Source organism: Ochotona princeps, chromosome 6, assembly GCF_030435755.1.
Source record: "Ochotona princeps isolate mOchPri1 chromosome 6, mOchPri1.hap1, whole genome shotgun sequence".
NCBI lineage: Eukaryota > Metazoa > Chordata > Mammalia > Lagomorpha > Ochotonidae > Ochotona > Ochotona princeps.
This window is the reverse complement of record NC_080837.1, coordinates 57,976,246-57,994,214: the sequence shown is the minus strand read 5'-3', so window position 1 is coordinate 57,994,214 and position 17,969 is coordinate 57,976,246. Positions and strand designations below refer to the sequence as shown.

At 40.3% G+C, this 17,969-nt stretch overlaps 1 protein-coding gene across 2 annotated transcripts in view; it reads left to right on the top strand.

Moving 5' to 3' along the window:
- SLC25A21 (solute carrier family 25 member 21) overlaps nucleotides 1–17,969 on the top strand; it is a 473,857-nt gene that overhangs the window by 441,707 nt on the left and 14,181 nt on the right. For both annotated transcript variants that reach the window (XM_004584775.2, XM_058666356.1), the window contains one exon: nucleotides 8,984–9,148. In XM_004584775.2, coding sequence (XP_004584832.1) covers nucleotides 8,984–9,148 — 165 coding nt within the window. The remainder of the gene's footprint in view (nucleotides 1–8,983; nucleotides 9,149–17,969) is intronic.

The following is a 17,969-nucleotide window of genomic DNA, read 5'->3' as shown; positions in this document are numbered from 1 at the left end:
CCCCACTCTGGCCTAGGATGATTCTCTAGTTGGTCAGAATTCTTCCCCACAAAATATACCTCCTCACCCAATTTAGCCATAAACTATTCGAAAACTGTGTAAGGAGAACGTGGTTAATTTAAGTCCTTCATACTGCCTCATAACCTCCCAAATTCTGTATAAAATATTCCAATAGATGTGCTTGTCTTGCCTCCATTTTTTTTAAGTTGCTGCCATATCACTCAAAGAATATTATCTCTACCACACTTCCTTCAATTCCAATACTGAACTCTTGGCTAGTATCATAAAATTCACAGTGAATGAAGAAAACCAGTCTCTAATTTAAATATGATTGACCTTCTGTGGGGAGCAAAGTAATCACAGTTTTGTCATGCTCTGCTTTGGTTCAATGGGTGTAAAAACATGTTCAGAAAAAATCGGGATAGACCAAAATTTCCCTCCGTCCTTCAAAGTTAAACCAAAGCAAAGAGTCGTTCTGGCTTGTAATCTCTCTGGTTTAGGATTAAGTTTGCCCAAGGATTTCTCTACTGGAGATGGCTCACATCGCCAGGCTTGCCAAATGTGTGACTCTGCAGCATATTGTCCTTAGAGGACCTTTCTCTCCAGTTACTCCTTTGGTTTTTTGTTTTTGTTTTTGTTTTGTCTATATGTGTATGAGAGCTAAGAGTCAGTTGTGCAGAACCAAACGGTGTAGCATGATCTTGATGAGCCTAGAAAATGTGAATTTCTCCCCAGGAGCAAAGTCTTATGTGTATTTTTCCCAGTTTTCCTATCCACTTTGAAATCTGCTTCAACATTATTGTTTGGCCAAAATGTTCCTCCACTTGAGGCCTATAGGATTTGCCTCTGATGTGTGGCTGGGACACAGGTTTTCCTTCTGCTTTGTCATTTTTGCCTACATGACATATGAACATAATCATTCTACCCCCAAAATATTAAGCTAAACTTTTTAGGAAATTACAGCAGCCTGTGTTTTACTTCTAAGTAGTCATTAAAGGTGTTCACACCAAGAGAAGGGTGCCAGTCTTCATCCCACTTGCTCTGTGATTTTAATTTTAAGGATCACTGAATAATAGCAGACATGTATAATCGATGCCAACGTTTTTAAGGATAACAATTTTTGAAATCAGTTCAGAATTTGATTCTGGTTTTGGATGACACCTGTAAGTCTATTTCTTCATGCTTCGTACTTCATACTGCTTGAACCTAGCAGTTTAATAGTCTAGTAGAGACCAATTAGATCTTCATGATACCACAAAGTTGAATGATTATTTGATTTATTACAACAAATGTTCCAACTTGTATTATGTAGGGTCATTATAAAGTGAATAAAAAGGCTGTATATTGTGCTCATCTCTGAAGGAGCAAAGACTAAAGAAGTCGATTTCTAGAGAGTGAGCGTGTGGCTCTGTTTACAGATAGTGTAAGAAGCCAGCTTTAAGGGCATGTCAACATTCATAATCATGTATGGGGTTCACATTTGTCCTGAATTACTATGTGAAACACTCTCTGGCAACTGTTCAGTAGATAGATTATTTCTTTCTATTCCATGCTGTTTGTGGGCAGAAGAGAGAATTATGCACATGAATCCATTCCTATACTTATCTTTCCGCAGTACCTAAGACACCAGCCAAGTTGCATATCTATTATCATTTAGAGAAAATAGATTTCAGTCTTCCACCCAGCTGTGCCAGAAACTCAGGCTTTTTTTTTTTCTTTTAGAGTTGAAACTTTGAAGTAATGATAATAGCTACCATTTACATAACATTCACGGTATGCCGGACACACTTCAAGATGTCTTACCTGGGATTACAGTTTTGTAAATTAGAGCATACAAATATACTTTTCCACAAATTAACTAATACAGAAATAAAGGAAAAGGTTTTGCTTTCTGCCAACACTTCCATCTAATCCCTTCCTACTCATCACCACTATGAACACTTCAACTTTTTCCAGCTCCCATGCTCACTGAATAATTGAAATCCTCATATTAACTCAAAGTGATAGCTTTATGCCCATTTTATAGACAGGGAAAAGTCAACGGCACCAAACATTATCATAAAGATTTCTTTCTAATTGACTTTCACTGGGATAAAGAAACCTGAATAATTAGGAAAATCAAGGTAAAATTAAGCGTGTTGCTGAAACTGTGTCAAAGCCAAGGTCCCTTCATTGTGAGCAGTCTCCTCCCAGCAGTGGTTTCCACGGCCACAGCCCCATCACCTTCCTTCCCACACTGCCAGCAATGTAGGGCCAAACAGAGTGCCAGAGGGCCTGGGGCTCCTCCAGGGGTAATTGTTGGGCAGCAAATTGATGTAGTTTTGTGATTCAATATCTGGGAGGGTTTGTTGACAACAAATTCTTCTCCACTGTCGGGCTGTTTCAAAATAGGCCTGTTCTTACAACATAATCTCTAGATGAAACAAAACGTATTTAGCTATCTTTTCTGTCCATAGCTATGCCCTATTTAAATAAACTGTAATGATGAATTAATGAAATTTCTAAGCTAAAATAATTATATAAATATAGATTTGCTGGCATAATTCTTCTCCTTTATTTTACATTTTGCTCTTAGTAGGAAAGTTTTTCTCTTTTTCTGTTTTTAAATTCATGAAACTGCCTAACTCATGTGAATAATGAAAAGTATAAGTATAGATGATATCCTATCTCCTGAGTAGCAAATGTATTTTCTAAGCTAAATGTAGCAATTGGAGATCTCTCTCTCTCTCTCTCTCTCTCTCTCTCTCTCTCTCTCTCTCTCTCTCTCTCTCTCTCTTTAAACGAAGCAGTGTTTTTCTGAAGGCCCACGTTAGGACATTTAGTCCATTGTATAAAGGGCTCATCGTTTCACTTTCCAGCCATATGATGAAATCCAGTGCAATGCCCGTCTTCCATTGGCTCAAAAATGCAGCAAAATTCACCTTGAGCAAAGAAATGCCTGTGGAGCGTGCAGTCTTTTAACGTGATGTGCCCAGGGCTCTTCCTTGGACTTAGACATGAAGGAAACCCACGGACACATCCCACCTCTCTGCCTGGTGGTCATAATCTGATGCCTGTTTATACAGGGAACAAGGCCTGCTGCCTAAAACCTCTGTCTGTGATCTCACAAGCTAATCAGAGCCAGCTATGGTCAGTAGTTGGGTGGAAGAACTCCAGAAAAAATAGCTGCAGCTGCCATAAGTCATCTCAGTGATTTGTTGGTAGTCCTGAACTCTCAGAGTGGGGAGTCAGTGCCCCGAAGTGGTGCCTGGGGATATTGTTTCAGCAAAGGAACTTCTTTCTCTCTCTTGTTCTATTTTTTTTTTCACATTAACATGTTAATACATTTTATTGTGTATACTTAATATTTACCACATGCCGGTGCTGGGTGTATACACTCACCATGAAATAGTCACTGCAGAAAAGCAGATTAGCATCAGTCATCTCACATAATGACTTTTTATGTAACAGGTGAACTATTAACAAAACTCTTTAATACAATATAGATTATTAATGCTAATCCTTGCGTTGGACATTGGGTCTCTGGACTTGTTCATCCTACATATTTGCTACTGTCCCTGTTTCTTCCTCGCCCATGCCAACTATTCTTTCATTCACCACCTCTGTCTACTTGACCATCGCCCTCCAATTTTACATATAAATGACACCATGCCATACTTTTCTTCCTGCCTTTGGCTTACTTCACTTAGGAGCTTCTTTTTAAATTGAACCTCTGAAGGACTATTTAAACAGAAATTTGATTCCATATTTTATCACCATTATTGCAGACTATCTTAGGTAATCAATGTTATGTTATTATAAATTGAACCTCTGAAGGACTATTTAAACAGAAATTTGATTCCATATTTTATAACCATTATTGCAGACTATCTTAGGTAAACAATGTTATGTTATTAGCATCTCAACCCATGAAACAGTCAAAGATTTGTAGAAGGTGAAGCAAAGTACTTTGCTAGATATTTAGCAAGGGGCATGGCACCTGTGGGCTCTCAGTAGATATTTGTTAAATAAATGAGTGCATGGAAGAATATATAATTTCAGTTTCAATATGTAATTCATAACTGAAATATAAGGTAAAGAAGGGTTTGATTTAGTTTCAATAAAATCACTATTAGTATGAGACGAAGATTTGCATGTGATATCACAATATTAACTGTATTGGATACACTTCTTCCATGCTTAAAGCACTGTGCAATGATAGCCTCATATAGGAAAGTTAGAATGCAATTTGGCCCACAGTTGGTAACGAAATATGAAAATTGGAGTGAATCTAAATATTGGAAGGAAATTGAACTGGTTAGTGACCTGCTGGGTTGGATAGTATCGGAATCATTTGGCTGATGATGCTAATCAGTCACCATTTTGTTTTGAAATGGAAGCCCGGTAATCAAATAAGTTTAGTAAAATTCCTTGTGTTTACAGAGATCTAGTCAAAATGATTCTGTATTTTCCTATTTAAGCATCCTAGTGGAAGTTGTGTTTTGCCTTTCTAATTAAATATTTGCTTACATGTGTGTAATACAAGGTCTCTGAATGAAGCAAAAAAAAAAAACTGTCATAATTTTACTTCTAATTTCTTTAGGCATTAGAGTTCTGGTTTTCCTTACCCCAGGCCCCAGCTTACCAAAGCAAAAAAAAAAAAAAAGTGTACATGTGCCATTATGTATTTGTTATATATCAGCTGGACCCTCAAACTCTGAAAATCTCATGCCCTGTGTATAACCAGGATGAATATGGAGAGAACACCACTGAACTAAATGAAATATTCTGGTTAAGCCAGCTATTAGCAGGATTTTGCCTTGATATCATTAACTATCCTTGGTTTCCTTACCTGAAAAGTAAGAATGCATAGTACCTACTGACTGAGTTGTGGAGAAAAGCAAACAAATGTGTTAGGATAGCAGGACCATGCGGAGGAAAACTGCACAGACTTGGAGACGGAAGTGTGCTTGGCAATTAAGACACCACTTGGGATGCTTGTATCCCATATCGGAGTGCCTGGATCCAGTCCCTGGTTCTGCGCAGTCTCCCACCACTGTATACGCAGAGAAGCAGCAGATAATGGCGGAAGTTCTGGGTTCCCTGCCACACTCACATGAGGCCCAGATTGAGTTCCTGGGTTTTAGCTTCAATCTGGCCCAGCCCTGGCATTGAGGAAGTTAGCCAGAAGATAAGCAGTATCTGTCTCTCTCCCTGTTTCCCTCTCCCCTTCTTTCAGATAAGTAATTAAACATAAATAGAAAAAGTTAAAAAAAAAAAACCCTACAAACTTGGAGCTCAAGGTTCCTCAATTTGAATTCTGGCATTACCACTTACTGTGTATCTTAGGCAAATAACCAAACTTTTACACTTTAGTTTTCACATCTGTCAATTGGAAATGCCCACACACACTTGATGAGAGAAATAAATGAAACCATATACATAAAATGTTGAGCGTGTGTGATGGTGATTAATAGGATGAGCTCTCACTCTGTTCCACGTACCTGATACCATATTGTGAAAGAATTGTCTAGTTCTAAAGGCACCTAGGCTTGGAGACACAGTCCATACTTTTCCATTCCCAACCTTTGCTCCCATGTTGCCCTGCTTCTACAGCCCTATGCTTGTCAAACACAGAGAACCTTTTGAGGATGCAAACTGTAACGGTAGGGGAAAGGCCAGTGTACAGACCCCGCAGCTCCAGAGAAGAAAGCCCTGTGGCCAAGGCACCATCCCTGGAATGAGATTCCTGGTCTAGGCTTGGATCTGGCTGGACCTCAGAAGAAGCAAACCTGACATCTTTGCATGCTGCATGTTTGGAGTGAACTTCAACACCAAGGCCCCAGGAGAAGAAAAGGATGGCCAGAAGAAATGGGAAGAAACACGCTAGTTTACAATGTCCATCTCCCTTAAATCTGCCTATTCTTTTTATTGCCTCTACCTTCCACCAACAAAGAAATCACCTGTTATTTTGTTATTACAGTCATTTTATGATTTTTGGTGGAATTGTCATGATTTTAAATATCTGTTCATCAAGACCTGCTGGGAAGTAAGTTCCTGACCTATTATTTATCATCACAGCATCCTTGATCATTGCACTCATCCTGTGAGGAAGCATCTACTGTTATCCTTGTTTTCCAACTAGTAAGGAGGGGATAAATCAGTAGGGATAAAATACTTGCCATATTTAGCTGGTGATATTGCTGACATTCATACCTATAGCTGTCCAACTCCAAGCTCCTACTTTTTTTTATTGACTGATTTGAGCAATTAGAGACAGATGGAGCTCTCATTGACTGCTCCTTCTCCAAATCCCCACAATAGCTGAGGATAGACCAGACCAGATCTTGAAACTGGCAGCTCAGTCCAAGTCTGCCACATGGGCAGCAGGCCAAACGTTTGAGTCATCACCTGTTTCCTCCCAGGGTGTACAATTAGCAGGAAGTTGGAACTGGGAGCAGAGCCGATAAACCCTGGCAATCTGCTATGCGATATGAGCGTCGTAAGTGGCATCTTACCCACTTGGCCAAGGTCATGCCCCTGAAGCCCTGTGTCTAATTATAATGCTACCCTCTGGTCTACTTCATTATTTACTAGTAGGATTCAAGCTGAAGAAAGCGTTTTGGTTTAAAATCTGCACATTGTACTTCACTGCACACACCCAAACAAGTGAGAATCAGGGAACAAACAATTAGGAAATGCTATTTGCATATTTGTTGGTCCTCACTAAGGTCTAGTGTAAGCCTTCGCTTTTCAAGATGATGAGAAGCACTTTTGTTCAAATTAGTTTAATTGTCCAAATCCTGATGATTTAGCAAACTAGGATTTTGAACCATAAAAATCATCTTTAAAGCCAAGTTCTAAGGGAAAGCCATTGTCATCTGCACTTTTGGCTTTTTACTTCTATGTTGATTTAAAATCTGAATGATCGCTATCCATTTGTCCCTATCCAAATGTCCATATCCAAGTGTCCCTATCCATTTTTTGCCCTCGAGACTTCAGATTTGTCATTATGGAGAAAAGCTTGGGTGGGATCTAGGGAGCCCAATACAGGGAGTCCAGTGTCGGTCAGGCTGGGCTCAGCAGACCTTGCTTCTGCCCTGTTCCTTCCCTCCTCAGGAAAAACACTCTCTCTGCTTCCCCGTTCCTAGGCTGCCTTCTTCAGAGCACTTTGCTCTGCGCTTCAACTTCTTTCCAGCAGAAAAGATCACCTGCTTAATTCGTCGACATCTGATTCAAAAAGCAAATCGAGTCATTTGAATGGATAATCAATGTGCCTAAACTCAGACAAAAATGCCTCATGTTATAGAGCAGAATGTTAACCCTCTGAAAATATTTTGGCTTTTCTATATGAGATACATTCTTTGTTATTTCAAGACTGAACTATGAGAAAACCATGGGAGCATAGAATAAAAAAGGTTTCCTTAAGCTTTATGTAACTTATTGTAATTAATCCACTTAGATGAAAAGATGGAGTTAAGCATAGAATTGTAGCTGGAGATCTTAGAACATTTACAAGAAGAAACTAAAGGATTTACTATATAAACACACTCATCTAAAGTATCATGTTAATTACGGCTATTAATACATGTTTGGTGAGACACTGATTGCCTCTGTTCTGTTCTGCTGCTATAGCCATAATTGCACCTGATTAAAAAAAAAAAAAACTTTTAGTCTGAAAACACACCAGACAGCCATGACCACTTCAGCAATGTTTTCCAGTGAAATATCAGATACCAAGTCACTGCTTGCCTTGTGGGCCAAAAAAAAAAAGAAAAAATTAGCACTGAACATTTTCCCCTGTTTATTAGTCAAAATGCGATCACAAGAGAGAGCATTTGTGCAGGATCTCCAACAAGGAAACAGTCACTCACACTTTAAAGACTGATTTATTTTTATTAAAAGTCAGATATACAGAGAGGAGAAAGATCTTCCTTACATTGATTCACTCCCCTAGTGGCCACAAGGGCCGGTGCTAAACCAACCTGAAGCCAGGAGCCAGGAGCTTCTTATGGGTCTCCTACATGGGTGCAGGAACCCAAAGCTTTGGGCTGTCCTTGACTACTTTCCCAGACCAGAAGCAGGGTTAGGGTTAGCGGGACGGGAAGTGGGGCCACCTGGATTAGAACTGGCGCCCATATCGGATCCCGGAGCATGCAAGGCAAGGAGTTCAGCCACTAGGCCATCACACCAGGCCCCACTCACACTTTAAAAAAAAATTATGAATTGTTGTAATTGTATTAGAATGAACTGTAAGCCTCAGATATTACTGCAGTGAGCTCAGCCAGTTCCAAAAGGAGCAATAGATTGGATTCCAGCAGTCAGGTGTTTCTGCCTTGGGTAATCGATCACAGGACTGGAAATGAGTAAACTAGAGGTAACCCAGCATTCCCAACGCTGTGGACTTGTAGTTTATCGCTGTGCGGGATATCCGCACTGATTGCCCACCTTCCTGAGGACATGTCCAATCAACAGCTGTTTATCCATGGAACCACGGTCAGTTTCCAACCTAGTGCAGTTTAAACCATTGAGGAGATGGAATCATGACTAATTGTAATGTTGGCTTTAGACAAATGTAATTAGAAAGATAAATATACTGGACTCAGCAGCCAAGTATAAATTCCTTTTGGATGATGCACAATTAAGGATTACTAACTTATCTCTCTGGGTAATCCCCTCCATTAGAGTGGGTAACCCAGAATTGGGTGCAATTATTTACATGCTGAAAGTGGTGATAGTTATTACATGACATTAGTTTCACTAATTCCAACAAGGATGTTTTTTCTTTGCCAACAATCTTCTCCAGAAAACTTGTTGTTATGCATGAAATTTTATTTGCTTTTTGGGTTTTCTCATTTTCAAAAGCATAGATCCAGGCATGATTATTCATGTTTGGGAAAAGAAGTCTCTAACCATTCTAGCTTGAAGAGAAGCTAATACAATGATTTCCTCTTCTCAGCAGTCCCAAAGATCATCTTTCTGGCTTTGATTCTTTCTCCTGCAGCAACTGTCCACCATGAGTTACGCAAGACACATCATTAAGAAGGAAGGCTTCGGATTCCAGGGCCTCAACAAAGGATTTACGGCAACTTTGGGACGTCATGGAGTTTTCAACATGGTTTATTTTGGCTTCTACTACAATGTCAAAAACATTATTCCTGTCAATAAGGTAACTACTTTATAAATTAAAGTCCCAGAGGAAAAATCCTATCAATGGTGATAGTTCCATTTGTAGAGGATTTATCATGTCCAGGTCCCTGTGCTGAACACTTGCATTCATTATCTAATTTGATCCTTTCATCAACCTTCTGGACCCAGTGATGTGATCCCCATTTGGAAACCAAAAACCGAGGCTTACAAAGGTCAAGTCGAACAGCCAATGTTGCAGCACAGAACAGCAGGTTAAGCTGCCTGGGATGCCAGCATCCCATATCAGAGCATCAGTTTGAGTCCTGGATGCTCTGCCTCTGATCCAGCACAGCTAACATGGCTTGGGAAACGGCACAAGATGGCCTGAGCTTGGGCCCTGCCACCCATGTAGGGGAGCCCAGAGGAATTCCTGGCTCATGACTTCTGCCTGACTTAGCACTGGCCATTGTGACCATTTAGAATGTGAACCAACAAATGGAAGACCTCTCTGTGTCTCCATTTCTCCTTCTGTATTTTTCAAATAAACAAGCCAGAAAGAAGGAGGGGAAGAAGGGAAGACAGAAAAAGTATGTTATCCAGGATCATGTAGCAAATAATGAAACAGATTTGAGCCCAATTTTGAGCAATATTTATCTTCTTAAAGAGTGTACCATTAATAACTTGAGTGCTTCTTTTTCATCAGTAATGGTAATTCTTAGACCACATTATTGCTTAATTTTCATCTCCAAAACATAATATTCTCATAAGCACAGCATTTCATTTTCTTTGTGTCTGGTACATTAAACTGCTGCCTGCAGCGCCTGCATCCTGTTTCAGCAACAACTCAAATCTTGGCCATTCAACTTCTTTTATATGTGTGTATGTGTGTTTATACATAAACATATTATATATACACACACATATATATATATATGATTGAAAAGGCATGTCTACAGAGAGAAGGAGAAACAGAGAGAAAAATCTTTCATCTGCTCCATCTGCTTATTCACTCCCCAAGTGGCCACAATGGCCAAAGCTGAGCTGATCTGAAGCCAGGAGCCAGAAGCTTCTTCTAGGTCACCCACGTGGGTGCAGGGTCCCAAGGCTTTGGGCCATCCTTGACTGCTTTCCCAGGCTACAAGAAGGAGCTGGATGGGAAGTGAAGCAGCCGGGAAACAAACACGCCCATATGGAATCCCCGTTGTGTGTGGTGAGGATTTGGTCCCAGAGCCTTCGCGCCAGGCCCTGCTATCCTACTTCTAACCTAACTCCTTGCTAATGCACCTGGGAAAGCAGCAAAAGATAGCCTGAGTGTCTGAGCTCCTACTCCCACGTGTAGGACTTGGGTGAAATCCCTGGTTCCTGCTTCAGCCTGACCCTGGCTGGTCATCGGGACCATCTGGGGGAGTAAAGCAGCAGATCAAAGTGTTCTCACTCTGCCTTCCCCTCTCTCTCAGTAATTCTGCCTTTCAAAAAAACAGATCTTTTAACAGATAAAGACAATTTCATTTTCTAAGTAAACTGTGAGTTCTTGGGGAAAGATTATCATCTTAAAATTTAAATTTTACTTGGTATTACATTATAAATTTACTATCATTTTTAAAAAGATTTCTTTTTATTGGAAAGGCAGATGTACACAGAGGAGGAGAGACAGAGAGGAAGATCTTCCGTCCAATGATTCAATCCCCATGTGACCGCAATGGCTGGTGCTGCACCAAGCTGAAGCCAGGAGCTGGGAACTTCTTTTCTAGGTCTCCCACGCGGGTGCAGGGTCCCAATGTTCTGGGCTGTCCTCGACTGCTTTCGCAGGCCACAAGCAGGGAGCTGAATGGGAAGTGGAGCTGCCGGGATTAGAACTGGCGTCCATATGGGATCTCGGGGCGTTCAAGGCGAGGACCTTCACTGCTAAGTTATCGCACCGGGCCCTATCATTATTTTTTTAAAGATTTATTTATTTTTATTGGAAAGCCGGATATACAGAGAGGAGGAGAGACAGAGAGGAAGATCTTTCATCCAATTATTCACTCCCCAAGTAACGGCAATGGTCAAAACTGAGCTGATCCAAAGCCAGGAGCCAGAAGCTTCTTCTGAGTCTCCCACATGGGTGCAGGGTCCCAAATCTTTTGCCGTTCTCACCTGCTTTCCCAGGCCACAAGCAAGGAGCTGGATGGGAAGCAGGGATGCCAGGACATGAACCAGCATCCATATGGGATCCCAGCATGTGCAAGGCAAGAACTTTAGCCACTAGGCTACCGCACCGGGCCCTGATGCAATATATTGATGCTTATTATCGTCAGTGATAATTTAGAGAAGCTAGCAGCAGCAGCCTTTCAACATCTGTAATATAAAGTTACTGCAATATTTGCTTTAAATATATATATATATTGTTTGTTTGAAAGTCTGGATTGAGATAGAGAGGGCAGGTGGGGCTGGGCCTGGCCGAAGCCAGGAGCCTAAAACTACATCTGGGTCTCCCACCCGAGAGGCAGGAGGCCCTGCATTTATACCTTCTTCAGGACTGGAAATAGAGCAAGTGAGACTTCAACCAGCATTCACATTGGATGCTCGTGTCACAGGAAGCAGTTTAGCCCATTGCACCACAATGCCACCCCCTTTTAAGCTTAGAGGGCCATGGAATTTTCCTATCCTCAAGTCACAAGCCCATGAAACTGGCCCTGTGTTCTAGATTCTGCAACAGGCAATCCATAGAACACAGAAGTGTCTATGCCTCCATTTGTCCGGCTAGCCAAAACCTTGAGACATATAGAAATGATACATGATGAATTTCATTATATATATTTGAAATAAATTACGTTATTAAATGTTATGAATTATTTTTAAAAACCAAAATCCTAAATTTTCATTTATTCTGCACAATGTTGTGAAACTATCGAAATATTCTGCCTGTCTTGCCAGTTTGCAAACCAATCTTGTTGATAATCTGAATATAAAATTTTATTTTAATGAGGTATGCCAGGCATTCTACAAAGCGCTAGATATGTTAAAGTGACTACTCAGTTTTCAAGGATAGATTAAATAAAATTTAGCTAAACATTAGCTAAACAGCATAATGGGAATCATTAATTAATAATTAGAATGCCATTTTTATTATACATTATATTTGAAGACCATTTTACAAATGTTCATATTTGCCTTTTATAAATTTGAATCAGCATTCTATAACTAAGTTCCCATTAGACCTTTTTATATGGAATAGATTACCCTGTTTAAAAATAATTTCTGTAACGGAGAAGGATGAATGTTTTAAAATTCGGAGAAACATTCATTCTTCGGTCACCACAGGGTTCCTGAGCCTCCAGCAGGTACCACAGTCCAGGGATGTTCCAGTCTCTCATATGAAATGATGTGATATTTGCATATTCCCTCCACACATCCTCAGGTATAAAGATCGCTTAATCACTTACAATGGTAACACAATGCAAAGGCTGTGTACATAGACACTATATTGTTAGGAAGTAACTATTTTAAAAGTTTACACATGGGGTGGATGTTTACAGCAGCACTTTGGAGCTGCCACATCCCACGTCCGAGTGTTTACCTCAAGTCCTGATTCTTACTGATCCAATCCTGTTGACTGCTGCTGAGTATTTTGAGAAGTAGCTCATGACGGCTCAAGTGTTTCTTGGGTCTCTGCCACCTGCTGAAAGACCTAGATGGAGTTCTAGCCTTCTTGCCACAGCCTGGAACAACCTGAGCTGTTTACAGGCATGTGTGTTATTTTTCCCTGTCATAGATGTAGCTAATTAATTAACTGAATGTGTTTAAGTGTATACGTGTTTGATACACATCAATACATTTTCCAATGTTGTCAGTCCACCATGGCTGAATCCACAGATTGAGACTCTTTGGACAGAGAAGATCAGTTGTATATCTGCTCTTTGTAACATGTGACCATCCCTCTCAACTTATAAATGGCATGAAAATTCTCCACCAATCTCAGTTTCCCTTTATGAGGCACATATCAAACTTTAAGTTCTAGAAGGACAGGGACTTTGTTCTTCCTTTTCCACTGCCGTATTCACCAGGGATTAACACAGTGCCTGCACTTAGTAGGCCCTCCACAAATACGTATTACATTGGAAGAAATAAAAGGAAAAATGGTTTGCCTTTTGCTAAACAATAAGTTAACATTTCTGAAGCTCGCTCTGTTGACTGATGTTCATTTGTAGGAAACAGAATTTATGATTGAATGGCTAAGACACAACACAATTCTAGAGGAAAAAAAACAACTGCCATTTTCAAGGTTATTAATGACATCACAGGGTCTCTATAGTAAAAAAGTGAAATGTTTATTTGGGGAAATGATTCTGCAGATGATCCCAATATACATTTCTCCAAGTTGCCTCCGTGGACTGCCAGAGCAGACTCGTTTGTCAGCAGCGACCAAAGTCCTGATAAAGACTAAAGCAGTGTAGACAGGACCCCACTGGCTGGGAAAACCTCCAGGGACTAAAGTAGAGCGGAAAGGTGTAGAATGAACTGTTCCTCCTGTGTGTCATCATGTCCAAATCTCCTCATTTTCGGCTAATTATATTCAGTGAAATGTCAAGCAGCACTTCCGATATCTGGATTATCCTGGTAAATCAATAATTAACTTATTAGTCAAGACCCTAGAGAATACTAAAATATTTTCTTAAGTTTCCAGTAAAGGCTGCATTTCGTTCACTACGGTTTGAGAATTTTTACTTTGTGTCATACTTATAAGTCATACTTATTCTTAGCAACTTGGGAATTTGTAACTAGAACACCTTACCCCTAATCCTCATCAGAAGTACCACATGGTAACGGAGTTTAGTGAGTTTGCCCTGTTTTGAAAAGTGAGGTTGAGTAAATTCTATGGTGATCCTATGTGTATGTCAATATTACTTGAGAGCACCAAAGCTGCACTTCCTAGTTATTTAACTATTAATTGTTTTAACATTTAGCAGCTTAAATCAGAAGTCTCCTTTGACAGGGCTAAAATACACCATGTTGGCTCAGATATTCATTTCCTGGCGTTAGTTTCCAAGGTAAAGAACTACTGCTCTTGTAATTTATGTTCTAGGTGCTGAAACTTCCTAGGGCATGCTGGAATCAGTAGATAGATGTGGAGTGCCTAACATGTGCCAAACCCTATGCTGGGCACCAGGGAATGCCAATGTAAGAATCAATCACAGGGCTTATAAGGCAGTGAGAATAGCAAACAAAAACAAGTAAACACTCACACAATTAAAAATGGGGAAGGCAAATTTCTTTCAATATAACCTGGTCATGATGGAATGCTTCCTAAGGAAGTGATGCTGGAATGAAGAATGAATTTGAAATCAGCAGATGACAGCAAGTAAGTTGTCCAAAGAATAGAACATGTTGGGACCAGCACAATAGCCTAGTGGCTAAATCCTTACCTTGCATGTGCTGGGATCCCATATGGGTGCTAGCTCATGTCCTGGTTGCTCCACTTCTCATCCAGCTCCCTGCTTGTGGCCTGGGAAAGCAGTAGAGGATGACCCGAAGCCTTGGGACCCTGTACCTGTGTGGGAGACCCGGAAGAAGCTCCTGGCTCCTGACTCCAGATCAGCTCAGCTCTGTCCGTTGTAACCCCTTGGGGAGTGAACCAACAGACCGAAGATCTTCCTCTCTGTGTCTCCTTCTCTCTGTAGATCTGCCTTTCTAAGAAAATAAATAATCTCAAGGGGAGAGAGAGAGAGAGAGAATATCTAGAGGAAAGGTCCAAAGAGGGAGGATCCTGGGGACCTTGGATAAAAGAAAAGTGTGTGGGGCGAATGCCAGAGTGTAAGGACAGGAATGTAGTTGGAGACACGTTGAGGTCAGCTCACACTAGTCCTCAGGGGGCAGGCCGAGTCTCTTAGCTTTATCGAAAGATGCTGGTGTGTTTGCCCGTTTTTGGTTGCTGTAACAAAATAACTGAAACTGAGCAATTTACAAAGAAAAGAGATTTGTTTAGCTCACAGTTCTTGGTGGAGTGGATGGGGATGAGGTAGGAAGTTTCAAGTCAGCATCTGGCAGTCTGACCTCATGTGGGCACGTGTGAGAAAGCAGAGGGGAGAAGGTGAACAGAGGGTTTGTGATAATCTGCTCTCCCCATTACGAGGACTGTTATTAATCCCTCCATGAAGATGGGGTCTCCGTAACACAAGCAGTCCTGAAAGGTCCCACCACCTGTCAATTAGACTGCGACCTAAGTTTTGGCAGGGCATAAACCACATCCAAATCATAGCAGCTGGGAAGCTAACAGGGCCTTAGTTTTATCAGTGGGAAATCAGTAAACATTTAACACTCTCATGCAATAGATTCTCTAGTTTACTTTTTCAGATTTTACTCCATTTTCAGGCTCTGTCTCCAGAAGAACTTGAGAAACAGTCAATCCAGGTCACTCAGATCAGACATCCACCCCTTCTTCCCTGGATTTAACTCTTCAGATCTCTGGCACATGCTTTTTTTTTTTTTCAAGTTATCCAAAAATAGCATAATCCTCATGGCACTTTGTAACCACATGATTTTGCCTGGTCCTTGTCACAATCACTATCATTTTCAGGAAAGGAAAGCAAATGAGACATTAAGGCCCAGAGGTAAAATGGCCAAGGTGATTTGTCAGAGGTCACGCAGCAGAGGAAACCACAGCTGGCTGGACTCTGCACTCTGACACCAGGTGCTTGGAAGTCACCTTTACCTTGTGTTTTGTCACACACAAGTTGACACAAGGATTAAAATTTAAATAAGCAACGTAGTCAAAATATCCTGGTACTGAATTCAGGTTCTTCTTCTGTCTTCTTCCTATCTATAACCCAGGGTTTTTTTTTTTAAACATCCGTATTCTATAATCCATAGAAACACAGAATTACAAGGCTGCCTTGTGGGCTGTCACTGTTGCATAGCATCTGTGCTGCTATCCAAAATGGGCAATGGTTCAAGTCCTGGCTGCTCCACTTGTGATTCAACTCTCTGCTAATGCACCTGGGAAAGCAGTGGAAAGCGGCCCAAGTGCTTGGGGTCCCTACACCCAGGTGAAAGACAGGACTCAAGCTCCTGGCTCCTGTCTGATCCACTGTAGCCATCTAGGAAGCGAATCAATGAATGGAAGCTCCCTCTTCTCTCCCTCGCTTTTTCTCTCTGTAACTCTGCCTTTCAAATAAATAAATCTTTTTTTTAAAAAAAAAAAACTGTCCTGGATTGAACAAATTTGCATTACCCATGTGAAAATGATGTCCTGTGTTAAAGACTTATTTTTGAGAAATATCCATTGCTCTGAATGATGATAAATGGTAACAATAGAAAAGACTGCTTAGGGTCTGACCATGGAATTCATTTAATGGAGGCATTCATTTACATCTTGCAGTAAATGGAATAGTATGTCAGTATAAAAAATTATCCCTACTCCCCTGAAAGCGGCCAACGCTTCTCAAAGTGAAGCCCACTGGAAACAGATATTGATTAACTGAAATGCTGACATTGTTTTCAAATATCTAAGGGAATATGCTTTCATTGCTACAACAATTTCTTTTATTCCTGTCCAACTTGGCAGTGTTCACAGCATATGATTTCTGATATTGACATGAACAGAAGAATCCTAAGATTAAAATATTACATCTCATTAATAACTTTGTCCTCTAGTTCCATATGTATTTCTTTTCATGTTTCCATAAATAAAATAATAGAAGTAGCTATTTCAAGCTGATATCTGTCAATAGCATTAAACTGGGCTTTCAGTCTGTATCCTAATTAAGGATGTTTGCAGGTTGTTTTGCCAAAAACAATAGAACTTTTGTGCTGAATGTTACCGTGATATAAATTACATGTGTGGGTTGGAAATCTTTTGAGAGAACAATTTTTCATGTGTTCAATCTTTCTTATTTAATAAACCATTTAGGCCTGTCCCTGTGGTCATTTTACTGCAGACAGCATTTAGTCAAACATTTTTTTTCCTAAGGTAATAGTCATTGAAAATTGCCTTTCAGAAATGCAAATGTTTTTCTTTTTCTTTTGGTTGTTAATATTTTCTTTGTTTTGTAAATTCTGTAAAAGGTCTGAGAGTGTTGCCATATGTGTTTCAGTATATCAGAAGAAAGGTGGGAATGTGTCAGCTTCATGATTGAAAACTGTCTCCTTCCCTGAAGTGTACACAGAGTTGAAGAAAAAAAATGCACCTTTAGATTCTACCAGAGGACTTAGAGATGTTTGTGTTTTGAAAAGAGGAATCTCAACAGAATTAGATCCTAGTAGGATTTAATTTATGACCATCTATTTTTCTTATTCTCTCCTACTCAATCATTAGTCTTACTAATCATCCGGTACTAGAAATGGGAAGAGCATTAAAGTTTCATTAAAACAACTCTGCATTCTAGTAACCACTGGGGGGAAACCAGGAATATATATTATCTCTAGAATTCCAAGATAGGTGACAAAATTCATGGTGAAAAAAGCCATTGTGCATATTTGTGTAGACTCCCTGGAGTGTATATGTTGGAGGGCAGCGTTTGGAGAAGGGCAGAGAAAAGGTAGACAGGCATTTGGGCACTTTTTTATTCAGGTCAAAAGCTTCCATCCAGGCACCAGCCGAGTGTGTGGAAATGACGTACAAGTAGATCTAGAATCTCAGTGTAATCACTCATTGCAAATGTATTCACGGTGAATCTGAACCATGTGCTGGATGCCATCCTATTAAGCATCAGCATTGCTGGTACCTTAAATGGGTATGTGTTCTAGTAAGGGAGAAAGATGCTATTATTATACATGGAACTGAATCAATGCAATTAAATATCATGAAAGGCAGCTATCCAGCAATGGGCATTTATAGACAAAAAAAAAAAAAGCCTAATCTAGATCAGGGGTGCAACAGCACA